The following is a 27,881-nucleotide window of genomic DNA, read 5'->3' as shown; positions in this document are numbered from 1 at the left end:
GATGAGCATTGCAGTCTTATATGGCTGTGCCAATTGGGTTTTCAAGTCAGAGACCAATAATTTTGGCCTACAGAAAGCAGGCCTCCCAGCTTTGTCTCCAAAAAGTGTCTCTAGGCTTCTTCCAGTCCTAGCAAGGAATCCCCTCTAAAGTTCACCAGTCTTTTTTACCGACCTATGTCTTGCATGAGAGTTGATGCTTCATACTCTGGTTAATATTGGCATTGGTGTATTTTTCACAATTAAACTGCAGTATTTTGGAGATTATACCAAGTTTCACTTGCTACTTGAAGAAGGTTTGGTGGGAGGCAGTGGGATTTACTTCTTATTCCTGGGTATATTAAGCTAACTTAGGTAGATTTCGTGAAGAACACCCCCTCCCCCCAGCCAGGGCCAGGCTTTCCCCCTTTTCTCCGTGATTCCAAGAGGCCCCAGGATGCTGCTGACTACGGAACCAAAGGAGTGAGAATCAACCGAAGTGAAGCATTCCTCAGCAAACCCTAGCAACCTGGCATCAGGCTTAAAGATTCCCCAAGAGAGTAATGGGTAATGTGCCTGTAGGGAAATGTTTGCGCTTTTTTTTTTTTTCGTTGGGACATTTTTCTGTAGAATCTACTTTAGGAATTTTATCTAACCTCGCCTATAAGCCAGGCGGTGAGTGGCTCTGCTCTCGAATTCACTTTTTCCCTACAGACCATCACCCAGATCCTTAACAGCCCCCATCTGGCCAAATCACCACCTCCTCCCCCATTTCCCCCGGCCAAGATGTGGTAGGAGATTCTGAGCCTAGCAATTTTCATTTTCCCTTTGGGAAAAGCCACACTACCCCCAAGGCTCTTCTCCCCACCCACCCACTCCCAACCTGAACTAGAAAACTAAAGCTTTTGCATTTGTTATTCAATAGCTCAACAAAAAGAGTCCTGGAGCTATGGAATCTATTCAGATTCCAAACGGCACCATAAACTCGAAGGCAGTTTATTTATTTATTTATTTAAACTTCTCTTGGGTAACTGAAGTGGGTAAAGGGCTTAGCTAGGACCAAGTGCTGCCAGTACGAGTTTTCTGAGACTTCTCAGGATCAGAAGGGGGAAAACGATTTCTACATAAAGGCTGCTTCCCTGATCACAGCACCAATCCGTCAAGCTGATATGAACTGCAAAGTCCAAACCTGCGCTCCTTTTTCTTGGGGCTCTCAAGAATCTTCGGTTCCTGTCTCTTCCCTATTTGAAAGTCGGCAGCAATATCCCTAAGCCTTCAAAACCATAAATCAGGGACTTCCCAGAGCCGGAACCCATCTAGGGAACCCAGCGGGGACTCTCTCCCTCAAACTCCAGATGCCACACCTCCCACTCTATTTGAAGCTTTGTAATGCACCTCTCTAGCGCTTTTTTCTTCGTCTTTTTTCCTTCGTCCGCCCAAAGTGCCAATTAGCAACCCCCCGCCCCTTCCACATGCCCATTGGCTCCCTTTGTTCAAGGCTGGAGTGCCCCCTCCCCCTTTCTCTGCCGGTTCCTAATTGGGTCTGAGCGGCCCCTCCCCCGAGATAAGGGGCTGTGACAGGTTCTGGAACGCTCAGACGCCGTGAGGACCTGTCATTGGTTTCTTCTGTTCCCTTCGGAACTTAAAGAAGTTCGTTGCGGCCCCTTCCCAGATTCCTGCTTCCTCCTCCTGGACTGGGTATTTCTTGCTGTGTTTCACCAGGGCTCTCCGCCTCCTCGGGCAGGGGGGTGGGAGGGAGTGATAGGTGAACCAGCCCAGTCTGCAAGCCCCTGAGGAGCCCGGGAGCAAGATGAGCGCCGACGGGACCTCCGAGGGTCCCCTGCCCCGGCTCTGCAACCTGGAGAAGGGCCCGAATGGCTACGGCTTCCACCTCCACGGGGAGAAGGGCAAAGTGGGACAGTTTATCCGGCTGGTGGAACCAGGCTCGCCGGCCGAAAAGGCGGGACTGCTGGCCGGGGACCGGCTAGTGGAGGTGAACGGCGAGAATGTGGAGCAGGAGAGTCACCAGCAGGTGGTGAGCCGCATCCGCGCCGCGCTCAACTCCGTGCGTCTGCTAGTGGTCGATCCTGAGGCGGACGAGCGCCTGCAGAAGCTAGGCGTCCAGGTGCGGGAAGAGCTGCTGCGCGGCCAGCCTGGGGAGGTTCCGGCCGAGCCTACACCGAAGAGGGCCGTGGAAGAGTTGGCGGATGCAAGCGAGAAGGGGCAGCCAGGAGCGGCCGGGGAGTCTGGGGAAAAGAAGAGTCTACAGGAACAGGTAACTTTACTTTTTAATCTAGGATTCTAAAGGGGTGGCGGGGAGAGGAGGAGTTTCAGGGAGGCATCCGGGGATCCCCGTCACCAAGCCGCGTGGCTTAGCCCCAAACTTGCCGCTGTTTCGCTCTGAAGCTAAAGCCAGCGATATGGAGGCTGTTTCCGCCTGCTACTGGCCCAGCCGACGCGTGTCTCTCATACAGATTGTCCCTTCCTGTCTCCCTTCACCCCCACCCTGGACCCTTCCCTGCTTCGCTGAAGCAGACTGCATGCCGCTTTTTCCTTTGGAACTCTTGGGTGGGGGGTAGTCGATGGGATCTAATACTTTCCCTGCATATAACTCTATCCACTGCCCCACTCTCCATCTGTTCTCCCCTACCCCCTCGCCCCGTTTTGGCCAAAGAGGGGTGGAAGCTTGTTTTCGCCAGAGAGCAAGCGCCATCACTACCCGCCCCCTAGCTCCCGATTGAGAGAGTGTGTGTTGTTAAGCCCTGAGTCTCCTAGTTAGGGGCAGCTTCCTCTTTGCAGCCACAGGTGGTGGGAATTAAAACTCTGGGATTCCTGGAGAATCCAATAAAGACGACCAAGAGAGATCTAAAAGGAATACACATCTCTTTTCTCCCCCATCGGGATCCACAGGTGTGTGTGTTTAGAGGCAGGGGCGGGGGCGGTGAGGGATCATGTTGAGAAGAGAGGGATATTGGGAAAGAATTTTTTATCTCAATCTGGGAATATAGAAGGGACCATAGCTAATGTATCATTAACCTCGGTCAGGTTGGACTTCATCCCTCCCAAAGTGTGATGTGGCTTCTAAGAAAGAAAGAACGAACCCCACTGCCTTGGGGCAGGAAGAGGTTGGAACGGGGCAGAGGCCAAAGATGGGGGTGGGGGCGGAGAAAAGAAGTGAGTCTCAGGGGTGGTGATACTGCCACCCAAGAGGATTTATGAGTCTCAGGAATGTGAGAAGTAAGCATAAGCCTTTATCTGGGAAGCTGAGAGAAAAGGGACTGGGGAGGACCGAGTGAAGGGAAAGCGGAGGATTTTCCTTGGGCAAATAAACTGGGATAATTTTGTTGCTTTTTCCATGTTTGGTGTTTCCCCAAATGATCCCAACATGGATCAGCTGGTGGAGAATGGGGGTTGAAGAAATAGAGTTGTTGTTCTGAGTTGCCTGTCCCTAGAGATCATGGGAGACTTTTAAAGTCAGGAAGGGGTGAGTGCCAGGCCTTGATGATTTCCAGGGGTTCTTTGCTGATTCTCTGATTGGGGGGAACAGAACCTGGGTCCTCAACTCTTAGTCTCCCAGAAAACTGAACTGTTAACTCCCGACCAGATGGCTTCCTGCTGGCTAATGTGGACAGGGTTGGCACTTGAAACTGGGCAAAGCTCAGGGTGGAGGAAGGGCAAGGTGCAGGGAGATTGGGGGCAGGGTGGAGAGGGCCAACTGGTTTGCTAGAAGTCAGGTCGCCAGGAACCCTTTCCTGGATTTAGCTGGGTGCTGGGAACACCAGCCTCAACCTTCACCATGCTCCTACTTCCTGGCTGTGCCAGGTTGGCTCTGATGAAGGGAGGGCAGGAGCTTCCTGGCAGGAGGGAGAGTTGGTGCCCTGAGGTGAGTCAGGGAACAGGTGACCTCTTGTCCCCAAGAAGAGCTCATTGTCCTGAAATTTATGCTGAGGACATCAATTAGTCATTCTCTACTAAATGAACTTTAGTCTCTCTCCCTTTCACCCCCATCTCCCCATTCTCCAGATTATTATCTTTTTCCCCCTCTTTTCTCCTGAGGGTTTGATGGGAGATCTAGACACAGATCCCTCATAGTCGAAAGAATGGAGCCCTCTAGCACTAGTGGCTCCCCAAAGATCTGCCCTTCCCCTTATCCAAAAGAAAGTTCGGATTTCCTTCTCTGAATTGCTTTCCCCACCCCCACCCCCCTCCAGCTTCTGTCCAGTAAAATGTATGAGTTTAGCTTGAGCTCCCCAGGGGTAAAATGGTAGGTTTCCAAAGGCCTGTTGGAGCACCTGCACTGGCTTGCACTTTTCCAGGGGAAAGGAGCTACAGCTGCCTAAGCCTGGTAACCTGGCCTCTGAGGGATTCAACACAACTCCTATGTTCTTTCCGGCTCTGTTGAACTACTTAATACTTACCACTCTACACTTAAGGAGCTGATAACCTAATTCATTTCCACCTGGCAAAGAGCATGCAAAAAGTGAAAAAACCTCTGAAAGAGTCCTTGGCCTCAATGAGTTTACATTCTGGTGTTCCCAGTTAGTTAAGTGGCTAAGCCAGATTATCTGATTGCAGATAGAGGAAATGAGCTCTTACTGGACATGGAACATTTGGGGGGTTTTGTTTATGCATCCCCGATACTTTAGTAAATATTTGGTGAATAGAATGTGACTCTGGATGCCCAGTGCCTATTGCTCTATGGGTGGTGTAAGCAATCATAAATTCTATCCTGTTCCCAGGAAGGAAAGAGGTCTGTAAAAGAGAGGAGAGGATCTTGTCTTAGAAAGACTGGCCAACCCTGACTTAAGGGGAAGAACAGTGATACATACTCTCACCACCAGTACCCCCAATGACCATTGATCATATTTATGTAGTATTTAGCAGATTTACATATATTATCTCATTTGATCCTCATAGTAATACTGTAGGATAACAGGATTTGGATCCGGAAGGTACCTTAAGAGGTTTTCTAGTCCAATTCCTTCATTTTACAGATAAGGAAAGTTGCACTGAAGAGATCACAAATGATTTGTCTTACAGCTAGTAAATGTTCTCAGGTCCTCTGGCTCCAAATCTATTTTTTTTCTCTGTGCCATGAAGCATCTATCTAGAGGAAACTGTATTCTCCTCATTTTACAGATGAGAAAAGTGAGTCTCAAAAGGTGCCTCTAAGCCATACAAATAAATATTAGTAACTTTTTTCTTTTTCTACAGAAGAGAGAAATTGTGTTACAGGGTAACTGAGTCACCTCTAGGCAATCTAAATACTGCCCCATTTTATAGATGAGGAAAGTAGGTCTCAGGTTAAGTACTTTTTTGCCCAAAGTACTCAGCTAATAAAGTTACTATTCTGAGGCAAGATTCAACTCAAGTCCACTGACTCAGTAATAGGTTTTCTTTTCACTGTCCCTATTCCATTGGTCCCCATTCAGATGTCTGCAGAAGTCTTCATTTTAAACATGTCATATACTTGTGTTTTGGTCTTTATTCAAAGACCTTCCCCAACAGTTCCCTGACTCTAGGGGGTGAATTAAGGTGGATATCCAAGTTGGAAATCGGGTAGTAAGGTAGACTGGACATGAATTGATTTGACTCCAATGTGGTGGTGTGGTTTTTTTTTTTTGTTTTGCTTTTTTTTTTCCCCTTTCTGAGAGAGGGGGGATTCATGCTGACCTCAGCTAGCTTTGAAAAGATTAAAATTGAGATCAGGTGTGAGTTGCTGTGCATTTTGGTATTAACTGACCAGGGCCTTGTCTTAAGCCAGAGGTTCTGGTATTTTTTGCCTGGACAATATATCCTCTGGTTCTTGGCTGTTACTTACAGTCTTCAAATTTTCCAATAGTTTGGTAGCTCCGCAGGGAACCCAGTGTCCTTTGTTAAGAACCTTGGAGGAGATACGGTGAGCATTCCTTATCTGAAAGTTTGGCATGTATGTGGAGGGAGGGGAAGGAGGGCCCTGGACTTCCTCCTTCATCCCCCATCCCACACCTCCAGGGTAGAGGTTAGAGTGCCCTTACTTTGCCGTTTAGGAGGGTTGTTCAAATTCAGCATACCTTTACCAGATCCCAATTATGTAAGGGAGCATGAAGATTAGATGGAACTCAGGTCTGTTACAGGCTGGGGATCTGGCATGGTCTCTGCCCTCATTGAGCTCATAATCTAGTTAGGGGATTGTGACAGAGATTGATACCTGTTTTACAAAATGGTATAGTGTTTAATGCTCGAGAGAAAGACAGACCGAAGCCCGTTAGCCCTCGAGTCTGTTGCAGAAAATCAGAGCATTGATTGTTATAGAACAGGTTCTTCTGAATTCTTCTTGGTATCCCTCAATTTGGAAAAACTTTTTTCCTGAGCCAGATTTTACTGATTATCCTTCAGTTTAGGTCCATTCTAAGAAAACAACACTGGAAACAAATTCAAGAGATTTGAATTAAATCTAATAGTGACTAAATGGATAAAGAACTGGACTTAAAGTTAGACCTGAGTTCAAATTTCTGCTTCATACAGCTTTTTAGTTGTGTGATCTTGGTTGGGCAAATCAACTTAACCACTCAACTTCAAAAAAACTTTTTAAACTCTTACCTTCACTTTAGAATCTATACCAGGGGTCGGCAACCTTTTTGGCCATGAGAGCCATAAATGCCACATTTTTTAAAATGTAATTTCGTGAGAGCCGTACAGTGCTCACAGTGCACGCTCCTGTAACAGCGCCTGAAAAAAAAATTGACTTTATGGCTCCTGCAGAAAGAGCCATACATTGCTGACCCCTGATCTATACTGTGAATTGGTTCTAAGGCAGAAGAGCAGAGGACTAGGCAATGGGGCTTAAGTGACTTGCCCAGGGTCACACAGCTAGCAAGTGTCTGAGGTTAGATTTGAACCCAGGACTTCCCATCTCCAGGTCTCTGCCTAAATGTAAATTTTTATTATGTAATTTTATTTATTCATTTATTTATTTAGGCAATGGGGGTCAAGTGACTTGCCCAGAGTCACACAGCTGGGAAGTGTCTGAGGCTGGATTTGAACCCAGGACCTCCCGTCTCTAGGCCTGGCTCTCAATCCACTGAGCTACCCAGCTGCCACCATTATTATGTAATTAAAAAAATGACACCTGTGTCCTTGAAGAAATTTTTTTTTCTTTATCTGTCATGTTCTTTCAAAGGTTGCTTAACCTTTCTAGGATTTAGTTCTCTTCTTGGGGATGGAATCTTTTAAGATGTGAATTGTGGAAGGAAAAAAAAAAAAGATGTGAATTGTGAGTGGAAGAAACTGGATGGAACCTTCTTGGTAGTTATCTCCTGTAGTATTCAATTGCTCAAATTCTCTGCTGTGATGTCCCCAGCTGGATTCTCCCTCTGGTGTATAGACAAAAAAGCTCCAGGGGAGGGCTGGGCCTAGATAATCTGTCCCTTTGCATTCACATGATGGGATGGGCCAACCTGGGTACCTGCTGACCAGTTTCCCCTTGGCTTTTTCCCTGGGGGAAACCCTGCCCTACCTGACCCTTGTTAGGGCCCGGGGTTTGCCCTTTGGAGGCCTTCTCCTAGAAGGTGAACTAATGACCTCCTTTATGACCCTGAGATGAAGCCCCACTGTAGAGACCTCAGGGCTGAGAGTATTTCCAAAAAGCAGTCCGTATCCATTGGTTTCCCCTGAGCCCCAGGCCAGGTTCTCTGGTCAGTGTCCAGAGGACACCTCTCTGCTGGTGGCAAGGTCCAAATAGTCTATTAGGTCTTCCCCCATTAGGTCAGAGTTGGCCTAACTTATGGAGGCTTGGGAGGATGGGATGGAGAGCATTCCTGGCCATTCAGCCTTGAGTTTCTGTACCTCTAGCAAGGATGCCAAAATCAAGTCTGTTTGGGCGATGCTGGATATTTTCTCTGGGCCAAAGGGGAAAACACTATGGAAGGGTCACAGGGTTGCTGGTTTACAGCAACCTCCACCCCCCAAATCGGTCATGAGGTTCATTAGGGGGCTATTTAGGCTGTTTGTCCTCGACCCAGAGTGGAGTCCTAAGAAAGGATAAGCAGCTGAACAATTCAAGTGACCTTCCTGTTCCCATTTAGAACCTATTAACCTCCTGCTACAACTCCCTGTAACAGATTTGGGCCCAGGAAGGTCTGAGAGGAGGAGGAGGAGGGACTTGTGGGGCAATGCCTACTGGGCTTGTCCTTGAGCAAGCTTGCCTTGCTCTGCCTCTCTCTCCTTAAACCTGAGCCCCCATTCTTTCATCATAAAAGTTCCCTGGGCAAGAGCAAGGAAGCAAGCTTGTTACCCTGACAGGTCTTATTCTTGGGTAGACAGCTGGGGGTGTTAAGAGGAAATGATGGCCTGCTGCCTTCTAGTCCCCTTGAATGTCCTATCACCACTCCCACCTCCCTGGGCTTGGGGAAGGAAACTTTCCTTTGAACAAACAGGAAGTAGAAGTTCTAGGTAACCAAAGTCATAGCCCCCATTCAAGGAAAGCTAAAGTTACCAGAACATACTATTTACTCTGCTGGAGAAGGGAACCTTCATTAACTGCCTTCTGCTGCGGGTGGGAGGGCATGGAGTCTGCTTGGTCCAAGGTTGGGGCCTGCCCACCTCCTAGGGCAATGTGTCCTCTGCCCAGATTGGGTTACACCAATTGTTTGAACTTTGCCTCCTGGGTTGGGAGGAGGGAGAGTAGCACTTTGAGCCTAGTGACCTGACCTTTGAAGGAATATGCCAGGCTGTTTGGAGGAAGGTGCTCCACCCCATTAGTGGACCACCTCACCACCACACCACTTCTTTGGACTTTAAAAAAAAATTCAATTTCTATGCAATCCAAATTCCATCCTTCTCCCCCCCATGGAAACAAAACCATTACAAATACATATGGACACCCTTTCCTCTCCTTTCATTTCCACCTAAGCTAGGAGGAGCACAAACTGGGCTGCCATTTCAGCATCGTGGCTCTTCTGTGGTCTGGGTTCAAGCTTCTATGCCCACAGGCTTGATTTTTTTTTTTTCACCTCCTCCGGGCTACTGTGATCCCTGAGACTGAGCCTGGCAGAGGACCCTGCTAGGGCCAGATTTTCTCATATCAGAGTTACTGTAGTAGCAGAGCCAGCCCTTGTTTGCATAAATAAGCAGGTAGCCTGGCTCCCACTGGGATATTCTCAATGAGAAAGCCTTAGCAGAAGTCCCATTTCCAAAGTCCCTCATACCTCTCACCAGCCTTAATCCAACTTGTGATCTTTGTCCCTCCCACCCCCGAGCTCTCCCTTCTTCTCCCCAGCAGCTGGCACTGGGGCCCAAAAACCCGAAGCAAGATCTTGCCCTTCCGAAGTCGCACCCCCTTCTCCCCAGCTGCTTTCTTGTCTCTATAGCACCCATCACCATGACATCAAGGGCTGGGGGAGGGGTCAGTGCCACTCAGACAAGAGAAAGGGGCAGGTCATTTCCCCCACCCTGCTTGGCAGCGCTCGGAGTGGGGAGCAGGGAGCAATCATGGGCCTGGTCCTCAGGGACTTGCACAGACGGATTAGGGTATCACCTTTCTCAGGCTTTCCAGGTGGCTGCCGATGGGGCCTATTGAATTCCCCTGAGAGCAGTTGCCTTGCTCTCTGGGCCCAGCTAGTGAGGCCTGCTGGTGGTGACAGCTCCTTCTGGGGTGGAGATGGATTCCAGGGTGATTGACCTGGAAGAAGATGAGGGCCAGGGAGGCTACCATCCTTTTTGGATGGGTGACAATGGGATCTGGGATTGGTCTGGAAAGTGAGGGGAGGGGAGGTCCTGGTGAGAAGGTGTTAGGAAGGGGGTCAGATAGGAAGCAAGAGTTGTGTTGGGCAGCCCAGCCTCAGTTACTTTCTCCCTTTTTGCTAGTTTGAGCATGTGTATATGCTAATTCTGGATCCTGCTTTTCACCTAGGTCAGCCCTCTTAAAGGTTACAGAATAGGGAACTCTTGTTCTGAGGTCCATTTTTATCAGTGGGACTAGATCTTCAATCTTTAGTGCTCTTGGGCAGTAATGGACAACATTTACTTTGAGTGGCATTTAAGCTCTGTCCCCAAGCCCTCTACCCCCATCCACTGCTTACCTATTCCAAGAGGTCAGACAAAGTTTTGTGTGACCCTGCAGACCCTCTGAAAAGAATATGCTAACAACCTGTCCCAATAATAGCAGGGGTCGGCCAGATATGGCTCTTACTGTAGGAGCCATAAAGTCAATTTTTGTTCAGGCGCTGTTACAGGAGCGTGCACTGTTACAGGAGCACGCACTGTGAGCACTGTACGGCTCTCACGAAATTACATTTTAAAAAATGTGGCGTTTATGGCTCTCACGGCCAAAAAGGTTGCCAACCCCTGCAATATAGGATGGACTGTGTTGACTCAGTGACCCTAGAAAGGACACTATTATGGGGCACTGGAGGGAGGGAGGGTGTTGAAAGGGGGGGGGGGAAGAGAGGGTAGGACTGCTCCCTTCCCCTTTGGTGGATAGAAAGCCAAGTCTAAAAAGGGTAAAAGAAGAACCTTTTGTTCTTTTTTTGTCAGGGACAATGGAAGGTAGGACCTGGGCCACTTCCTGTGGGTACTTAAGTGTTTTAGAAAAACTACCAATGAGAAAGAACTGTTGGAGTCAGAATGCATACGATTTTTCAGTTGTTTATTTAAGTTTATGTTTTGAGGTTTTGGTTTTATAAGATTACTCACAAAAATGAACAATATGGAAATATGTTTTGCATGATGATACATGTATAACCCAGATTGAAGTGCCTGCCAGCAACTAGGAGGGGTAAGGGAAAGGTGAGAGGGAGAGAGGAGATAAGTTTGATACTGTAACTTAGGAAAACTTGTATGAAAATATCACATCTAATTGGTTTTAAAATTATATATATGTATACATACATACATATATTTCATATATACATATGAAAAAAAAAAGAGAAACTACCAGTGATGCATCTCTTTGACAGACTTGGCAAAGTTATGTCTGCTTTTAAAACTTACACAAGATAACTGAACAAGCCATTGCCTTGTCTTTTATGTGAATATTTTGGGGGAGGAATAACTTCAGAGTTCTTTATAATCTTTATTATTTTTAAAAAACCCTTACCTTCCATCTTAGAATCAATATTGTGTATTGGTTCCAAGGCAGAAGAGCAGTAAGGGGCTAAGCAATGAGGATTAAGTGACTTGCCCAGCTGGGAAGTGTTTGGCCAGATTTGAACCTAGGAAACCTCCTGTCTCTAGGCCTGACTCTTAATCTATTGAGCCACCTAACTGCCCTCCTATACTTTTTATTTTCAATAGGCATTTTAGAATGGAAGTGTAACAAAAAAGCAATAACCTAGACCTGCCAATTTACTAGATTCTTTTGACTTTGGACATGGCCTATAAAATTAGTTTGAAATAAATGATTTAGAACTTTGAACATAGGTTAGTTTCTGAAATGAGACTTGTACAGTGTGACTCTTAATGAAGATTAGGGGCAGGTGTATGATTTTAAGGTCTGAAATTGATTTCAAAGTGTAACAGTGTTAGCTTACCAGTCTCTCCCACCTAATGATATAGATGAATGGTTCCAGGAAGTTCCAAATTGATTTTTTTTTAAACCTTATCTTCCTTCTTAGAATCAATACTGTGTATTGGTTCCAAGGCAGAAGAGTGGTAAGGGCTAGGCAGTGGGAGTTTAGTGATTTGCACACAGCTAAGAAAGTGAGTTCAAATTTGAACCCAGGACCAAACTGTCTCTGGGCCTGCCTCAATCCACTTGAGCCACTAGCTGGGTTTCCCTGACCCTCCAGATTTAAAATTTTTTTTTTTTTTTTAAAGAAGCTCAAGTGTTGAAAGCTACAAATAAAACTAGGTTTTTTACTGGGGGTAGGGGATAAAAACATCAGTTGTTTCTGACACCTTTTGGGGGTTATATCTTGGCCCAGTAACCCAGCCCAAATAGCCTTTCCTAATCCTCAGACCTAAGGAAGGTATCTTCCTGGGGAGCAATGGACCTTACTTATGCAACTATTTCCATATGTTTGGGTTATTTCCCAGGCAAGAGAGCAGTGATATACTCATAATAGTGTATTCTCTCTGCTCTGGGAAGTGTGTCTCTTTTTTCTTCCCCTTCTTCATGCTGTAAGTGGGCAGAGAGACAGACAGGATGACTCCTTCCCTATCCTCCTGGATCCTCCTGTGAGCCTAGACTGTGTTTCCTTTCAAAAGAGGACCTGTCAGAGAAGCGGTACAGAATAGGGGGAGCTTGAGTCGCCTGTGACTTGCAACTTAACACCCTTCCCAAGCTAGCCATGAGTTCCTAAGCCACATTCTAGGTGGAAGGTCTAAAACCCAGGAATGTTCACTGCCTTGTTATTTACTCCAATCTTCACCTCTGAGGTTCTGGTAATTGTAGTTCAGATAGCAACAACTTCCATTATGTGCATTAGCTGAGTACTCCGGAAGGAAGGCTGTGGGTTTCATCAGTCCCCAAGATGCCTCAGTGCAAAGAAGACTGTGTAGCCGCAGGAGAAAGAGAGAGAACTGAACCCAGCCCCAGTGCCTGTCCCTCCCTTCCTACTGATTCTGAAACTGAGCCTTTGGTTCTATGGGCCTCAATTCCCCCAGAGAAACCTTAGCTTTTGGTAGGTGCTTTTCTTTCTAGCCTAAGCCGGCTCCCACTTTGGGCTCTGGAGCTTGCAGACCCCAGAATGATAGGGACACTGATGCAGAGCCTCCCAGACCTTGTTTATCTCTTGCTTTCTTAGCACTTGTTCCAAGGGTGGGCAGTTAGAGTAGAGGAAGTTTTGCTGTGGGTCTGGCTGGGACAGAAAGCTGAGCTGATCCTGGCAGCAACTTGTTAGACCTGTTCCCTCTCACCTTGGCATTTCCAGGGGGAGGGTGAGACTCTGCAGCTTTGTCAACGGATTAGTACCAAGGGGAGAAGAGAACCTCATCCCCAGAATGGGGGTGGGGGGTGGAACAGAGGTGAAGGATTGGGGGAATGCTGATTTGAGGCCACTTTGGGGTGGGACAGAAGACACTTCCTTCTGAGCTATGCTTCAAAGAGTGGATTAATTTTATCTGTTGGAGGCAAGACAGGGAAGAAAAGACTCAGTGTCCCAAGTAGGAGGTGACACTTCTGGTTAGGTCTGTGGATCCCAATTGCATCCATAGCACTGAGATTAGGAGGTAAAAGGTGCACCAGCGCCACCTCCTCCATTACCCACGCTCTCTCTGCCTTTGGCCCTGGAAGAGGAACAGCCAAAGATACCGAAGCCCAGATGTAGGTGGTTGTCCTTTGAACCTAAAAGGAGTTACACAGGCAAGGTGTTTACCTTTTCTCTTTGTCATCTTGGCCTTCATCCTCCCATACACCTCAGCAGCAAGTTCTAGCTCTACCTACTTTATTTTTTAAATAAAAACCCTTACCTTCCATCTTAGTGTCAATACTGCATTTTGGTTCCAAGGCAGAAGTAAGGGCTAGGCAATGAGGGTTAAGTGACTTGCACAGGGACACACACACACACACACACACACACAGAGCTAGGAAGGATCTGAGGCCAGATTTTGAAACCTGGACCTCCTGTCTCCAGGCTTATCTACTGAGCCGCCCTTCTGTCCCTAGATGATTGTCATTCGGTGCCTAAAAGGAGCAAAGGCAAGGGGCTCACCTCTTTTTGTTATTTTGGCCTCTATCCCTCCTATATATCTCAGTAGCGAGTTCCCTCTCTTCACACTTTAGGAACAATCAAACTTTAATTTCTCCATCCAAGCTGTGTCTGTGGGGAAACTGCTAAAGCCCCAGAACCTTTTAGTTCTTTGCCTTCATAAGCAGAAGGAATAGACTGGGGTATGGGGGCAGGGAATGAGATTAAGCTGGGGTGTGGGCAGAAGAGATAGCTGAGGAATGGAGGAGCTTCTCTATCTGAACCTGGTACCCTCTCTTGTGATGCAAGTGGCAGCTGGGCCCGAGGGGAGTGGAGGTGGGCACTTTGCCAAAGGAAACCCCAGAGTTTGTCGGGCTGAGCCTTTTAGTCACCATGGGACTTGCAAGTTAGGACAGGAAGTCTGGGCCTCCCTGACTGCCACTCCCAGCCTGAGTTTAGACTCCTTAAAGATTTTCCTTAAGAACCACCTTTCTCTCATTCATACCCACACCCTGCTCAGGAGGAAAGTCATTGCTACTAGCACTGTCAAAGGACTGGGGCTGTTAAAATATGTTTTTCAGTTATGCCAGACTTTTTCATGACTACTTTTTGATGTTTTCTTGGCAAAGATACTGGAATGGTCTGCCATCTCCTTCGCCAGCTCATTTTACAGATGAGGAAACTGAGGCAAACAGGGTTAAGTGAATTGCCCAAGGTCACGCTGCTGATAAAGTGAGGCTAGATTTGAACTTGGGAAAATGAGTCTTCCTGGCTCTATCTGCCATACCACCTAGGTGCAACAATAACTAGAGCTCCAGAGTGAGTCAGTCCTCAAGGTTTGCCCTTGTTGCTTAAGTTGCTGAGGGCTGGGATGGAAATGTGGGATGGGGAAAGCCTAAAGGTAGGTAGGTCATCTTGCTGTAACTCAACTGCCAAAAAAAGAAAAAAAAAGTCATGGGAATAGGTAGCTCGAAAGTTAAACTTTTAACTAGGACTAGGGAGAGAACTACAGAATGTTCAGAACTGAGGGTGCTTTAGAGTCAGTCTGAGACAGAGTAATAGACTTGGAGATAAGAAGACCTAGTTCAAATCCTGCCTCAAGTACCAGGTGCCTCACTTTCCTCATCTATAAAAGAAAGGGTTTGGAGGCAACTAGGTAGCATAAGTGGATGGAACACTAGGCCTGGATTTTGGGAAGCCCAAAAATTCAAAGACATTGCCTAGCAGTATGACCCTGAGCAAGTCACTTGAGCCCCCATTCCCTAGCCCTGACCACTCTTCTGCCTCGGAACCAATACATGGTATTGATTCTAGAATGTAAGGTAAGGGTTTTTTGTTTGTTTTTTAAACCCTTACCTTCCATCTTGGAATCAATACGGTGTATTGGCCCCAAGGCAGAAGAGTAGTAAGGGCTAGGTAATGAGGGTTAAGTGACTTATCCAGGGTCACACAGGTAGGAGGTATCTGAGGTCAGATTTGAACCCAGGACTTCCCATCTCTAGGCCTGGCTCTCAGTCCACTGAGCTACCCAGCTGTCCCCTTTTGTTTTGTTTTGTTTTAAAGAAAATTAGAATCCCAGATCTCCAGGTTTCTATTTATTATAACTGAGCTGCTTCTTCACATTTTACATTTTTCAGCTGAACACTTGAAGGTTTAGAAAAAATCCACAGATAACATTTTTTTTTAAACCCTTACCTTCCATCTTGAAGTCAATACTGTGTATTGGCTCCAAGGCAGAAGAGTGGTAAGGGTAGGCAATGGGGGTCAAGTGACTTGCCCAGGGTCACACAGCTGGGAAGTGTCTGAGGCCAGATTTGAACCTAGGACCTCCAGTCTCTAGGCCTGGCTCTCAATCCACTGAGCTACCCAGCTGTCCCCACAGATAACATTTTTTAAAATTATTTTAATACCTCTGTTCTCAGGGCAAATTCTCAAACTAGACTTTAGACCAGGCCATACCAACAGTACCCTCAGCATAGTCCTAGTCCATAAACTTCTCCTCGTCTGAATATTATGGCATTCCTCTTAGTGGTATGCAGAGACTTATCAGGAATAGGGAGTAGTATCTAGGCACTCCTAGGTCTACTAGCCCTTCAGCTTCTCATGAGTCAGGAGGTTGAGGAGGATGACCAAGCCTTGGTTTTTCCAACTAGTTATACCTCCCCTTCTTGATACTCAAATCATCCCTCCCACCTGGACTCTAATTGACTACTCTGCTGTCCTGGCTGCAGAAGGAGCTGGCTTATTTTATTTTATTTATTTTTTGGCTGGGCTTTGGGAGGGCCAAAATGAGAGGAGTTGGTGTTAGTAACGATAAACTTTACTGTAAATATACAGCCTGGCTTTCAGTAAACAATTATTCTTGGTCTACTCTATTGCTATGTTCTTGCAAAGACAATATAAGGACTGAGAGGGATAACTATCCAATTCCTTTTCTTTCTTTCTTTTTTTTTTTTTAATTTTTTTAAACCCTTGCCTTCCATCTTGGAATCAATACTGTGTATTGGCTCCACGGCAGAAGAGTGGTAAGGGTAGGCAATGGGGGTTAATTGACTTGCCCAGGGTCACACAGCTGGGAAATGTCTGAGGTCAGATTTGAACCTAGGACCTCCCATCTCTAGGCCTGGCTCTCAATCCACTGAGCTACCCAGCCGCCCCCTTTTCAATTTTTTTAAACCTTTACCTTCTGTCTTAGAATTAGTAAGCATTCATTCCAAGGCAGAACAGGTAAGGGCTAGACAATGGGGGTTAAGTGACTTGCTCAGGGTCACTTAGCTAGGAAGTGGCTCAAGGCCATATTTGAAATCAGGACCTCCAATCTCTAGGCCTGGCTCCATATTCTCTGAGCCACCTAGCTGCCTGCCCCTACCCAAATCCTTCCTAAAGATTCTTATCTTTCTCTCAATCTAGGGAAGAGAAAGATCTTCAAACCTCTCTCCTACTGAAGAGACTTCCCCTCCTACTCCGAAGGGTCAGATTAAGCAGTGCTAGGATACCTTATATCATTGGCATGTTTTGTTTTGTTTTTTCAGTGAACAAAACTATTTTCTCAGAGCAGCTAGGTAGCTCAGTGGATAGAGAGCCATGCTCAGAGATGGGAAATCCTGGGTTCAAATTATAGACTTCAGATACTTTTAGCTATGTGACCTGGGGCAAGTCACTTAACTCCAACTGCTTAGCTCTTACCACTCTTCTGCCTTGGAATCCTCAATACCTACTAATGATTCTAAGACAGAAGGTAAAGTTTAAAAAAAAATCTCTTTTCTCCTTCCCTCTCCTACTCTACTATAAAGCAAAACCTTTATAGTAAATATGCTTAGTTGAGCAAAACCAATTCCTGTTTTGGCTGGATCCAAAAGAGAAGTCTTATTCAGCTTCCTGCGTCCAGATCACTTTTCTATCAGGAGGTGGGTAGTGTACTTTGTGAATGGCTGTTGGCATGTAAATTTAAGGAGGATGGATCTATGATTTCAAGGAAATGTTTTTTCACGCCTCTACTGTAGCAAGAAATCAGTCCTAGGGGGTTGCTTGAAGCTCACAGAAGTTGAGACTCCCTAAATGTTAGAGGTTAACTTCAAACCTAAATCTTCCTCAGTCCCCGTTATTGAATCCACTGTGCCTGTGTTTTGCATGACTTCACATCTATCACATTGTTTGCCTTCTGAATGAAGGACAAAACTGGAGGGAGAAAGAGAATTTGGAATTCACTTAAAAAAAATTTCAAAGGGACAGCTAGGGTGGCCCAGCGCCAGGCCCAGAGTAGGGATGACCTAGGTTCAAACTTGTCCCTAGATACTTCCTAGCCGTGTGAGCCTGGGCAAGCCACTTACCCCCCCACCCCACCCCACCCCATTGCCTCCCTAGTCCTTGCTGTTCTTCTGCCTTGGCATCCATACTTGGAATTGATTCTAAGATGGAAGGTAAAGTTCTAAAAAAAAATGTCAAATAAATCAATCTATCATACCACATCACTTCTGTGTCATTAACAACAAAGGGATACAATCTCAATTAAAATGAGGAGTCAGAGATTCTGGAATTATTAGGTTGTAAACTTCATAAAGGCAGACACCATGTCTAATCTAATTTTTGTATCCACCCCTACGCCCAGTGGTCTAAACACAGTAAATGCTTAATGAAAGTTTTTCAAATTGAATATAAAAACTGAATAGGATCTTAATGATTACCTAGTTCTTCCCCCCACCCTACTCTATTTATTTTAAAGTCATTACTTTCTGTCTTAGAATTATTACTAAGTATCTGTTTCAAGGCAGAAGAGTAGTAAGGACTAGGCAATTGGAGTTAAGTGACTTGCCCAGAGTCACACAGTTAGAAAGTATCTAAGGACACCTTTGAACTCAGGACCTTCCATCTCTGAATCTGGATCCACTGAGCTACCTAGTTACCTTTCTTGTTTATTTTTATAAGTAACAAAACTTGAGTCTCTGGGAAAGGAAGTAACTAGCCTAAGATCATGTGATTGATTTGTATCCATTTGGATTAGAACTCTTGGGGTGTCTTGAATTTTGAGGCCCAGTGAACTTATAATATGTTCAAGTGTCATGTCCTGTAGGGTCCAAATCTGTTTACTACATGCTTCAGGATGAAAAAAACGGATCAGGGACTGAGGCTATAGACCAGAGGGGGGAAGTAGGAAGGAGGTAAAAAGGTAATGGATTTAGGATGCTGAAATATCTGTCCTCCTTTGTTAACAGAGGGAGCTGAGGCCCCGACTTTGTGCTATGAAAAAAGGTCCTAGTGGCTATGGCTTCAATCTGCACAGTGACAAGTCTAAACCTGGCCAGTACATCCGTGCTGTGGATCCCAACTCACCAGCTGAGGCCTCGGGGCTCCAGGCCCAGGATCGCATTGTGGAGGTAACTTTCCTTTCCGTCCTCCCCCCCTCCCCCCCCCCCGTTTTTTAGACTCTTTCATCTTCTTTTTACCAAACTCTCCTTACCTAGCTTCTTTCTAATTAGAGTATAAGATTCAAGAGCTGGAACAGTATCATTCATCCCCTTCCTAAATGGTGCTTTGCACTTAAGAAGGGGCTCTGTAAGTGTTGGTTGAATGAACAAATGAAATCCTTTTGCTGTTCCTGGCCTTCTTGCCACTCAGGCATGTCCCACTCCAGTCTACAGACAAACTCAGTTTACCTCTAGAGCTTTGTAGTCCTTGGCATGACTGAGTCCAGTTCTTAGAACAACTTCTAACAGAGGTCTGTTTTTTGGAGGGGCTTGTAGTCTTCAATGCCAGCTATTTCTTGATCCTTCTCCAGGATGGCATTTTTGTTTTTCAGACATTTTTACTGGAGGAAGGAAAGGGAACCTTTGTCATGTGAGGTGTCAGGCTGACTTGTGAGAGACTTGATGGAAAAGGAAATAGGAATTAACTAGATTATATATGGTTTCATCTGAAGAAATAAGAAAGTGATGGAACTTCTTCAAAGCCTTCGGATCCACTAAGAAGCAGGAGAATGATGCCAGGCCTTCATAAAACAAAATAGATTTTACATTTGTCCTCAAATCTAATCACTAAACTAAAAGGCTGGTCCATTATTACTGATGTACTCATCTATACCCATCTGGATATTTCCTTTATCTTTTTTCCTTTGTGGCTTAGATGCTCCCAAAGGGAAAAAAACAAAATTTAAAATTTTCTGCATGGTTTGTTAACTAGAATTTATTTAATAAACCTTTACCTTCCATCTCAGGATTAATATTGTGTATTGGTTCCAAGGCAGAAGAGCAGTAAGGGCTAGGCAATGGGGGTTAAGTGACTTGCCCAAGGTCGCACACCTAGAAAATGTCTGAGGTCAGATTTAATTAGGCAGCATCTATTAAGCCTCTCATACATACCAGGAACTATGCTAAGCATGGGAGATAGAGGCAAAAAACAGCCTGTGCTTTCAAGGAGCTCACAAGCTCCTCTTCTTCCTTCCCACTCTGCCCAATTATGTCCTTTGTCAATCCTGGATGCTTTGCGTTGGTGAATGGAATTTGTTGTCCGTTGTGGGAAGGGGGATCTGGAACTCCCTCTCCCCACCAGTGTTCCCAAGTTCTGGGTCACTCCTCCAGCTCTTTCCGTCCTCTCACAGGTGAATGGGGTCTGTATGGAAGGGAAACAGCACGGGGATGTGGTAGCTGCCATCAAGGCTGGAGGAGAGGAGACCAAGCTGCTGGTTGTGGACAAGGAAACTGATGAATTCTTCAAAAAGTGTAAAGTGATACCGTCCCAGGAGCACCTGAATGGTGAGTCAGGGAGGGATGAGGGGGTAGGCCCTGATTTCAGGGACTAAAATGGCATTCGTGGCTGCAGAGTAAAACCGGGGACTAGAGCTGGGGAGGAGGGGAGAGGCAGCTAGTTCCTTTTTTCCCTTGTTAAAGGTTCTAAAGACCTTCTGGGGCTGTTGCTCCTGGCACTCACTCCATCTTCCTTTTCTGTCTTAAGATGTGGGAAGCTGGCCCAGAGAAGGGGAGAGCTGGCTCCAAGGCCCTGATGGAAAATGGGGCAATAGGGAGCTGGCAGGGGTACTTTAGGTGAAGAATAGGAGAGGGAAGGCTGTATGGGGGAAAAGGGGAGAGCTAGTAAAAAGATGGCTCTTTCTCTAATGGGAAGGAGAGGAAGCTAAGAAAGCTGGACTCTCTGTCTCCTTTCTCCACCACTTCCCCAAGGGCCTGTCGTTATGGGCTCTGAAGGAAAGGGTTAACTTTGTCAGTGGATCAGGTCAGCTCCCATAGTAGGGGCAGACTGCTCTCCCTGCCCCCTTCCCCTTCCCTGGTCAGGTTGTCTTGGAAACTTCAGGCATGCTCCACAGAGCTTCTGGCTCCCCCTCCCGTCCCCCTTCCTTCCCTCTCCCAGTTCTTGCCCCTCCCCCTTGTGGCCAGGCAGTGTTGCCATGGCAGTAGTCAGGAAGGGGTTAAGTGGACCCTGCTCCCTGTGCTGGACCCTGAAGGGGATGGCTCCCTCGGCTGGGAGCCACGGGCAGGGTGCGGCCAGCTTGGACTTTGTCACAGGCTGGATCCCCCGGGGAGAGTTTTTAGTGTTAGGGGGCAGGTTGGTGGCTTACTAATACCATCCTGTCACATGTTCAGAAATACTTGGGACTGGGGGGAGGAGTAATGAAGCTGTAAACAGTTGCCACTGAAAATGCATCTTATCTCCTGACTTTTACCCAGCCCTTGTGGCCTTCTCTGCAGGGACAGGGTCCTGGGAGCCTTTGGGGCTTTATAGTTTGCAAAGTTTTTCACATGGAGGCGAGGCAATGTGATGTTTTGGATCAAGAGACTGCCTTAAAGTCAGGAAGACAGGCCCTGGGGTTTAAGTCTTACTAACACAAATGGGCTGTGTGTGTGTGTGACTCTGGCCAGGTCACTTAACCTCTGTGAAGAGTTGCCACAGAGCAAGCATCCATCCACCTTCAGTAGACAGAAGATCATTTTAAGCCAGTGAAACCGAAGCTTCAGGATCTACCCTGTTGCTTTTTATAATCTTTTATTTTTAACCTTTACCTTCCTTCTTAGAATTAATATTAAATATAGTTCCAAGGCAGAAGAGCAGTATGGCCCAGGCAATAGGGGTTAAGTGACTTGCTCAGGGTCACATGGCCAAGAAGTGTCTGAGGCCGGATTTATTTTTAAAATATATATTTTTTTACCAATTACACATAATAACAAATTCCCACATAAGTTTTCAAAAGTTATATGATCCAAATTGTCTTCTTTCCTGAGCCCTCCCAGAGCTGGCAAACAATTCGATCTGGATTATACATGTATTAACATGTAAAACATTTCCATGTTCATTTTTGTGAGTGAATAATCATTTAAAACAAAAAACTAAATAAGTGAAAAACGAGTAAGCTTTCAACTGCATTCTGACTCCAATAGTCCACTCTAGAAGTGGACAGCATTCTTTGTCATGAAGTCTGAGGCCAGATTTTTGAGCCCAGGACCTTCTGTCTCTAGGCTTGATTCTCAGAACACTAAGCCACCTAGCTGCCCCTTTGCTTATGCCATCTTGGATCTCTTCAACACTGGGAGGTGGGTGCTTACAAGGCTGAAGGGACCTGTGTAACTCGCTTAGGTTCATACAGCTAGTAGATGACTTCAGTAAGATTTGAATTCCAGTTGCTCTGACTCTTTAACTTTGCATTCTATCTACTAGGCTACTTTGGTGGCCAGGGAGTTCAGTAGGTAGGAAGTCCTTGAGTGGCCCTTGGAAGAGGAGACTTGAGGGGGAGAGATTTAACTACTAATTAGGCTCCAGTAGGAGCTGTGATGGTCTTGGCAAACTGAAATTAGATCAGTACCCGAAAGGTTTCATTTGGATGAGGGTAAGTCATGGAATCCTGACCAGAGAAGTAGGATTCCTTCAACAGTTCCTGCCTCTTCAATTGCCTAGACCAGTGATGGGCAAACTATAGCCCCCCCTGAAATGCTCTATCCAGCTGTGGGACATTATTCCTAATCTGAGGAATACAATGAGTAGGATACAATACAATGAAACTTCAAAAGAGTTGCCTGAGAAAGACTTGACAGATGAGCATTTCCTTTCCTTTGGCCCCCTCTTTAAAAAGTTTGCCCATCACTAGCCTAGAGAAATCTCCCAAGGAAAATACTTCATGTTTGGGTATCTGAGATTGTTATTTTTTAAAGAGGAGGAAACTAGAGAATTGGAAAGTGACGTGGGGTGTGTGCAACACAGCAAGAAAGCAGGAATGGCTTTATCAGAAACAAATAAGCAGCCCCAGTAAAGGGGGTTTCCAGTTCATGTCAAAGGTCTTTCTTAGGAGCACTATTGACTTTTATGATCCTTTTCAAAGTATGAAAGTCAATGATCATGGCAAAGACCAATCTGATGACACTTAACTATTCGTAGTTTTAAAAGGGGAAGGGGAAAGAACAAGCATTTATTAAGCACCTACCATGTATTAGGCATTGTGCTTTTAAAATACTATTGGGAGATAGAGGATGTTATTCCCACTTTACAGTTGAGGAAGTGGAGACAGCTAGGTCACTAGTTAAGTGACTTGCCCAGGGACACATAGTATCTTGAGGCTAGGTTTGAACTTGGGCCCCCTCTCAACCCAAGACCCAACTCTTTATCTACTGTACCATTACCTGCCTCATTGTTGCCTTTAAAACAAAACAAAAAAATTCATAACAAAGTGAGAATTCAGTAAATTGTAAAAGGATTCAGTTAATTCTGCCATCCATATAAATTAATGTTACTCTCAGAAGATTGTCATTTTCATCCATCTTTTCATTTCATTGGCATTTCACTTTTGGGTCCAATAGCCCGCCCAGTCCCTCTAACTCCAGGCCTAGCTCTCTATCCTTTGAGCCACCTAGCTGCCCTACATTTCTTCTTAATGTTTAATTTGTGTCAAATGCTAAAGGTTCTTCCATTGATCGATTGATAAGCAATCATGTCAGCATGTGGGCTGTGAAGACACCACATGATTTCTAACTTTATGCCTTCTTTTCTTTACTAAAACTGGAGCCTCTGTTCTAGGATTCAGTTCTGGATGGGGAATCACCACAGGCCTGGTGGTGCATCTGGCAACACCAGCTCTGGGGCTTTGTCCTGCAAATGAATCTCTGGAGCTGCTGAAGAAAGGGATCTTGAGAAATTTGGGGGGGAGCCAGGTGGGGAGGGAAAGTGGGGTATTCAATGAAATTAGGAATCTGAGATTATTTTTTAAAACCCTTACTTTCTGCTTTTAGAATGCAGACTAAGTATCTAGTTATCGGTTCCAGGGTTTAAGAGCAGTAAGGCTAGGCAGCTGGGGTTAAGTGACTTGCCCAGGATCACCAGCTAGGAAGTGTCTGAGGCCAAGTTTGAGACTAGATCTTCCTAACTCCAGGCCTGGCTCTCTCTAACCACTGAGCCACCTTAGCTGCCCCTTTGAACAAGTCATTAACCCCAATAGCATATCCTTAAATTTCCCCATTTGTAAGCACCTACCTTACAGTGTTGTTGAGATCCAAGATGACCAGAGTCACCCAGCTAGGAAGTATCTGAAGCCAGATTTGAATTTAGCTCCTCCCATCTCTGGGCCTGGCACTTTATCCACCATATTACCTAGCTGCCCTAGGAATCTGAGATTATTATGGGATCTAAGGGACCTTGTGGTCATCCAGTCTTGCCCTCTCATTTTAGTGCAGAAAATGGCCTACAGAAATTAAGGGATTTACCCACAATTCCTAGCACAAATTAGTGACATCTAGGAAGAATCTAGGACATTAAATCTGAAACCCAGTTGTCTCCTGGAATAATTGTCTTCTGATAAAGCAAAATGCTTGGGTCATGGTCATTTTTGAGTCTGGGGTAAGACTATTTCTAATCCTCATACTTAGTAGGGATCTCAGTCATGCTCCAGGAATCAATAAAATTTAACTTTTAATTAAAATTTTTAAGAATTCAGAAGCCAGCTACCTACATGGGATCACCATATTCCATAGTGGTGGTCATTAGGGACATACTCTGTTGATGTAGGGAAAAGAACTATGGCCTTAGTCAGGAGAGCTCAGTTTTAAAAATACCTGGTAATCTTGTTTATATTGCATGACCTCTTAGTACTTTAGTTTATTGATCTGTAAAATGAAGATCATAATAGTTTCACCACCTCAGAGGGTAATTGTGACTATACACAAGTCTTAAGGTCCTAGTAGAGGTGCCACCTACCTAATACTTATCTCTTTCCAATCCTCATTTCTTACTGCCTTCTATTTTTTATATATCCTGAGACTTTTCCTTTCTCATGCCAGATGCCTTGACTTCTCCACTTTTGCTCTGGCCGAAGTCAACATCTTATGGATCAGCCTTCCTGAATTTCTAGGCGAGGTTGGGGCATGGGTCGACAGCTCTTTTCATGCCAAGTCCTGAAGAATTTGAGGGCAATTTCCAACCCTTCCCTGCCCACACCCTGAAATATTCCTGCAAAGTTTTGGTCGATAATGATAATGCCCAAAGCCTTTGGAATCATCCACATTTATAATGTTCTCTCTCTTCCCTTTACCCTTACAGGTCCCTTGCCAGAGCCTGTTGCCAATGGAGAAGTAGAGAAGGTAAAGACTGTTTTCTTCTGCTGCTTTTCTGCTATCACTCCTCCAGCTTTTGACAACTACTTTCTTAATGGGTCTAAGACATCTGCTTGTGTGAATGTGCCTTCTGAGTGCTTGTGTGAGACACATAGGGAAAAGAGATAAAAACAGAAGACAATCCAGAGAGAGAGACATAGATAGGAGGCAGGGAAGGAAGACAGAGGTGGAGAAGGACAGAGGGAATGGAAGAAAGGGAGGAAGGAAAAGAAAGAGGGGAGACAGACAACAATCAGGGAGGTTGGGAAGGAGTCTGAAGCTCTTCATCTTTGAAACTCAGAGACAGAAGCTGATCTTGACTGTACAATTTGGGTGTCCAATCTGCTAAAAAATTCCATGTCCTGAGCTCTGATGCTTCGTCTTACCCATGCAGACCCTAGCTCAGGGCAGAGCTTATTTGAAAGGAGGGGAAAGCATGGGTGTAAGTCCCTCCAAGGCCCTTCCTCCTGCCCTGCTAGTCACTGGGTGATGGCCCCCACTCCCTACCATACAGAGGAGACTATTCTTCCCCCGAAGAACAGAGCTTCAGTGTCCAGCCGATGCCCAGCCTCTGCTACTTCCAAGTCTGGGTTGAGAAAACAAAGCTCTCTTCCCCCCAGTCCCTTTCCCCTCCCCCCTGCCCAGTGGAAGAAAATGAGGAGTTGGGAGGAGTCTACAGAGGCTGTCTGCCAGCCAGGGCCCTAAGAGAAGGATGGAAGGGGCAGGGAGCCAAGCTGATGCTCCTGGCCAAGACATTCATACTGAGGAAAGTTGCCCTTTCCCTAGAGGTAGCATGGAGGAGGGTTAAGTGTTTTGTAGGGTCCATTCTATTCCTCCTCGATCCAGTGAGCAGAGCTAGTAGGAACATAGGTTGGGGAACACTGAGCTATGCTTCTATTTCAAAGGCAGCAACCTGAGGGTAGTAGGAATCGGGCAGTTTCCCCTCAAGGTAGCTCCCTTAGTGGTCTGAGACTCTTCTTTATGTCTCTAATCATAGGCACAGTACCCTCTTCACAATACCTTACTACCTATATCCTTCATATTCCTCAAGGAATCAGGCTTATGGGAAGTTTTAGGGGAGAAATGGCAGGCAGGGAGAAGGAAATAGTCCAAAATACCTCAAGATTCAGGGATTATCTTGAATAGAATTCTCCCATTGGCACAAAAAGGTCTCTTAGCATCCCCACCTTACAAAAACATCTCTAATCTCAAACCCAAGGGCCAGTAGCTAAAAGCCAGAGGTAGGTTAGTGAAACCTGCTATTTTTTGGCTAAATATTATAGTGGATTACCTGGTCTCTTTCTCAAATATTGGGTTACCCCTTGGAGGAATAGAAATTCTTCACCTAGAATAGATCTGAGAGTATTAGTGGTTCTGGGGTAAGTTAGGCCATTTGCTGCACTGCCTCATCTCAGGCAGTTTTTGTCTGCCCTGGTGCTTAACATCCTGAGATAAAACGTGTGTGTGTGTGTGTGTGTGTGTGTGTGTGTGTGTGTGTGTGTGTTTTGATACCAAGGAAGAACATTAAGGGCTGGGCAAAAGACTTGCCCAAGGTTACATAACTAGAAACTGCCTGAGGTTAGATTTGAACCCAGGACCCTCCTATCTCTGGACCTAGCTCCATCTGTACATTAAAAAAAACTTTTTAACCCTTAACTTTCCTTCAATTTTGGAATCAATACTGTGTATTGGTTCCAAAGCAGAAGAGTGGTAAGGGTTAGTAGTGGGGGTTAAGTGACTTGCTGAGGTCCCATTTGAACCTAGGACCCTCTCATCTTTAGGTTTGACTCAATCCACCAAGCTACCTACCTGTCCCCTCCACATATAGTTTTTACTTTCTTTATTCCAGGAGAGCAACAGTGCCAGTTGGTCTGAGGCAGTGTGTGAGTGCCCCAAACCAGCATCGTCAAGATCCACACTTAGTGACACCAGTGATGAGGTATGCCTGGGCCCAGGGGTTGAGATATGGTAACTGGCCTTCCCAGAAACAAGACTCTGTCCTGGCTCAAACTCATTGAGGGTCATCCTAGGAAGGAAGGGAAGAGGCACGGAGGTAATGTAGGCCTAGTGAATGACATACAACCTAGGCCTCTTGCTTCCTAGCCTTTGGGGTCAGAACATTTGGCACACCAGCTGGCATCTAGACACATGTATGAAGTATTTTGTGACCTGGATCCCCGAGCTATAGGGTTGAAAACTAAGCTAAGTGCCATAACCTTCCCTAACCCGCCCCTCAAGGGCAGTAGGAAAGTGTTCCTGCAATATGAATAGAGGGACTTAACTCACTTTCCCCATTTCCCTTGCTGTCTTCAGGTGGATTCTCAAGACAGTCCCAAGAAAAGAGATTCCACTCCACCCTCTTCTACCTCCTCCTCCTCCGACCCCATTTTGGACTTCAACATCTCCCTGGCGGTGGCCAAAGAACGGGCTCACCAGAAACGCAGCAGCAAACGGGCACCACAGATGGACTGGAGCAAGAAAAATGAACTCTTTAGCAATCTCTGAACAGCCTCCTTCCCCCCCCTTCCCCACCAAACTACCTTGGAGAGTGGGGAAAGGGTATTGGGGCCTTCCTTCCATTTCCTCTTCTCCACTCACCCCAAATCAAAGTATAAATCAACACCAGCCTGATTTTTCTAGAAACCTGTTCTTTCTTGAAGCCCAGAGAGCATGTTTTCCTATTCTGTCCTAAATGAGAAAGGCACCTTCTCCCCAAATCCTTCCTTCTTAGGGCCTAAGAAAGGTCTATTTCTTGACAACATTCTCCCCATTCCCTGCCAGCTGGAAGACTGTGAGATGATTTAATAGGATAGATTTTTTTTTTCAATTAATGATTTCATGCCATCCTAACATAACACTGTCCCAGAGCTTGGGAATGACTGAATGAAAAGCCCTAAAGACAGAAACCACAGCTTGGGGATGGACAAGAGTCTTCTCCCTAAAAGCCACAAATAGGGTGTTTGGGGGTTTTCTGGGGGAGGGTGGGTTGTGGGAGAATGTTCTAGTGTCAAGTTTAGAAGGAATTTTTTTGTGTGTTACGATTAACATGATTCTTCCCAGTTCTTGGGTTGGAGGAAGTTGCTTGTTTTGACTTAAGCTTGTTTGTCCCTACTCTTGAGATTATTTGGGATCCAGGGGCAGCTGGGTAGCTCGGTGGACTGAGAGTCAGGCCTAGAGATGGAGATCCTAGGTTCAAATCTGGCCTCAGACACTTCCCAGC

The 27,881-nt window shown here is 45.8% G+C and overlaps 1 protein-coding gene across 2 annotated transcripts; it reads left to right on the top strand.

Annotated features, from left to right (window-relative positions):
* The first annotated feature begins 1,564 nt into the window (after window positions 1–1,564).
* Window positions 1,565–27,738, top strand: SLC9A3R1 (SLC9A3 regulator 1). 2 transcript variants are annotated; one of them, XM_044673001.1, is made up of 9 exons: window positions 1,565–2,167; window positions 8,394–8,418; window positions 14,257–14,279; window positions 14,811–14,825; window positions 18,296–18,457; window positions 19,678–19,831; window positions 24,609–24,649; window positions 26,511–26,600; window positions 26,975–27,738. In XM_044673001.1, the coding sequence occupies exons 1-9, from the start codon at window positions 1,787–1,789 to the stop codon at window positions 27,164–27,166; spliced, it is 1,083 nt and encodes a 360-aa protein (XP_044528936.1). In that variant the 5' UTR covers window positions 1,565–1,786; the 3' UTR covers window positions 27,167–27,738. The 2 variants fall into 2 exon arrangements, with proteins under 2 accessions (XP_044528936.1, XP_044528935.1); XM_044673000.1 differs by lacking the exons at window positions 8,394–8,418; window positions 14,257–14,279; window positions 14,811–14,825 and having other exon boundaries at window positions 1,565–2,251.
* The last annotated feature ends 143 nt before the right edge of the window (window positions 27,739–27,881 follow it).

This window comes from Gracilinanus agilis, chromosome 4 (assembly GCF_016433145.1).
Source record: "Gracilinanus agilis isolate LMUSP501 chromosome 4, AgileGrace, whole genome shotgun sequence".
Lineage (NCBI taxonomy): Eukaryota > Metazoa > Chordata > Mammalia > Didelphimorphia > Didelphidae > Gracilinanus > Gracilinanus agilis.
The sequence above is the reverse complement of the archived record's forward strand: the minus strand, read 5'-3'. Positions and strand labels throughout refer to the sequence as shown.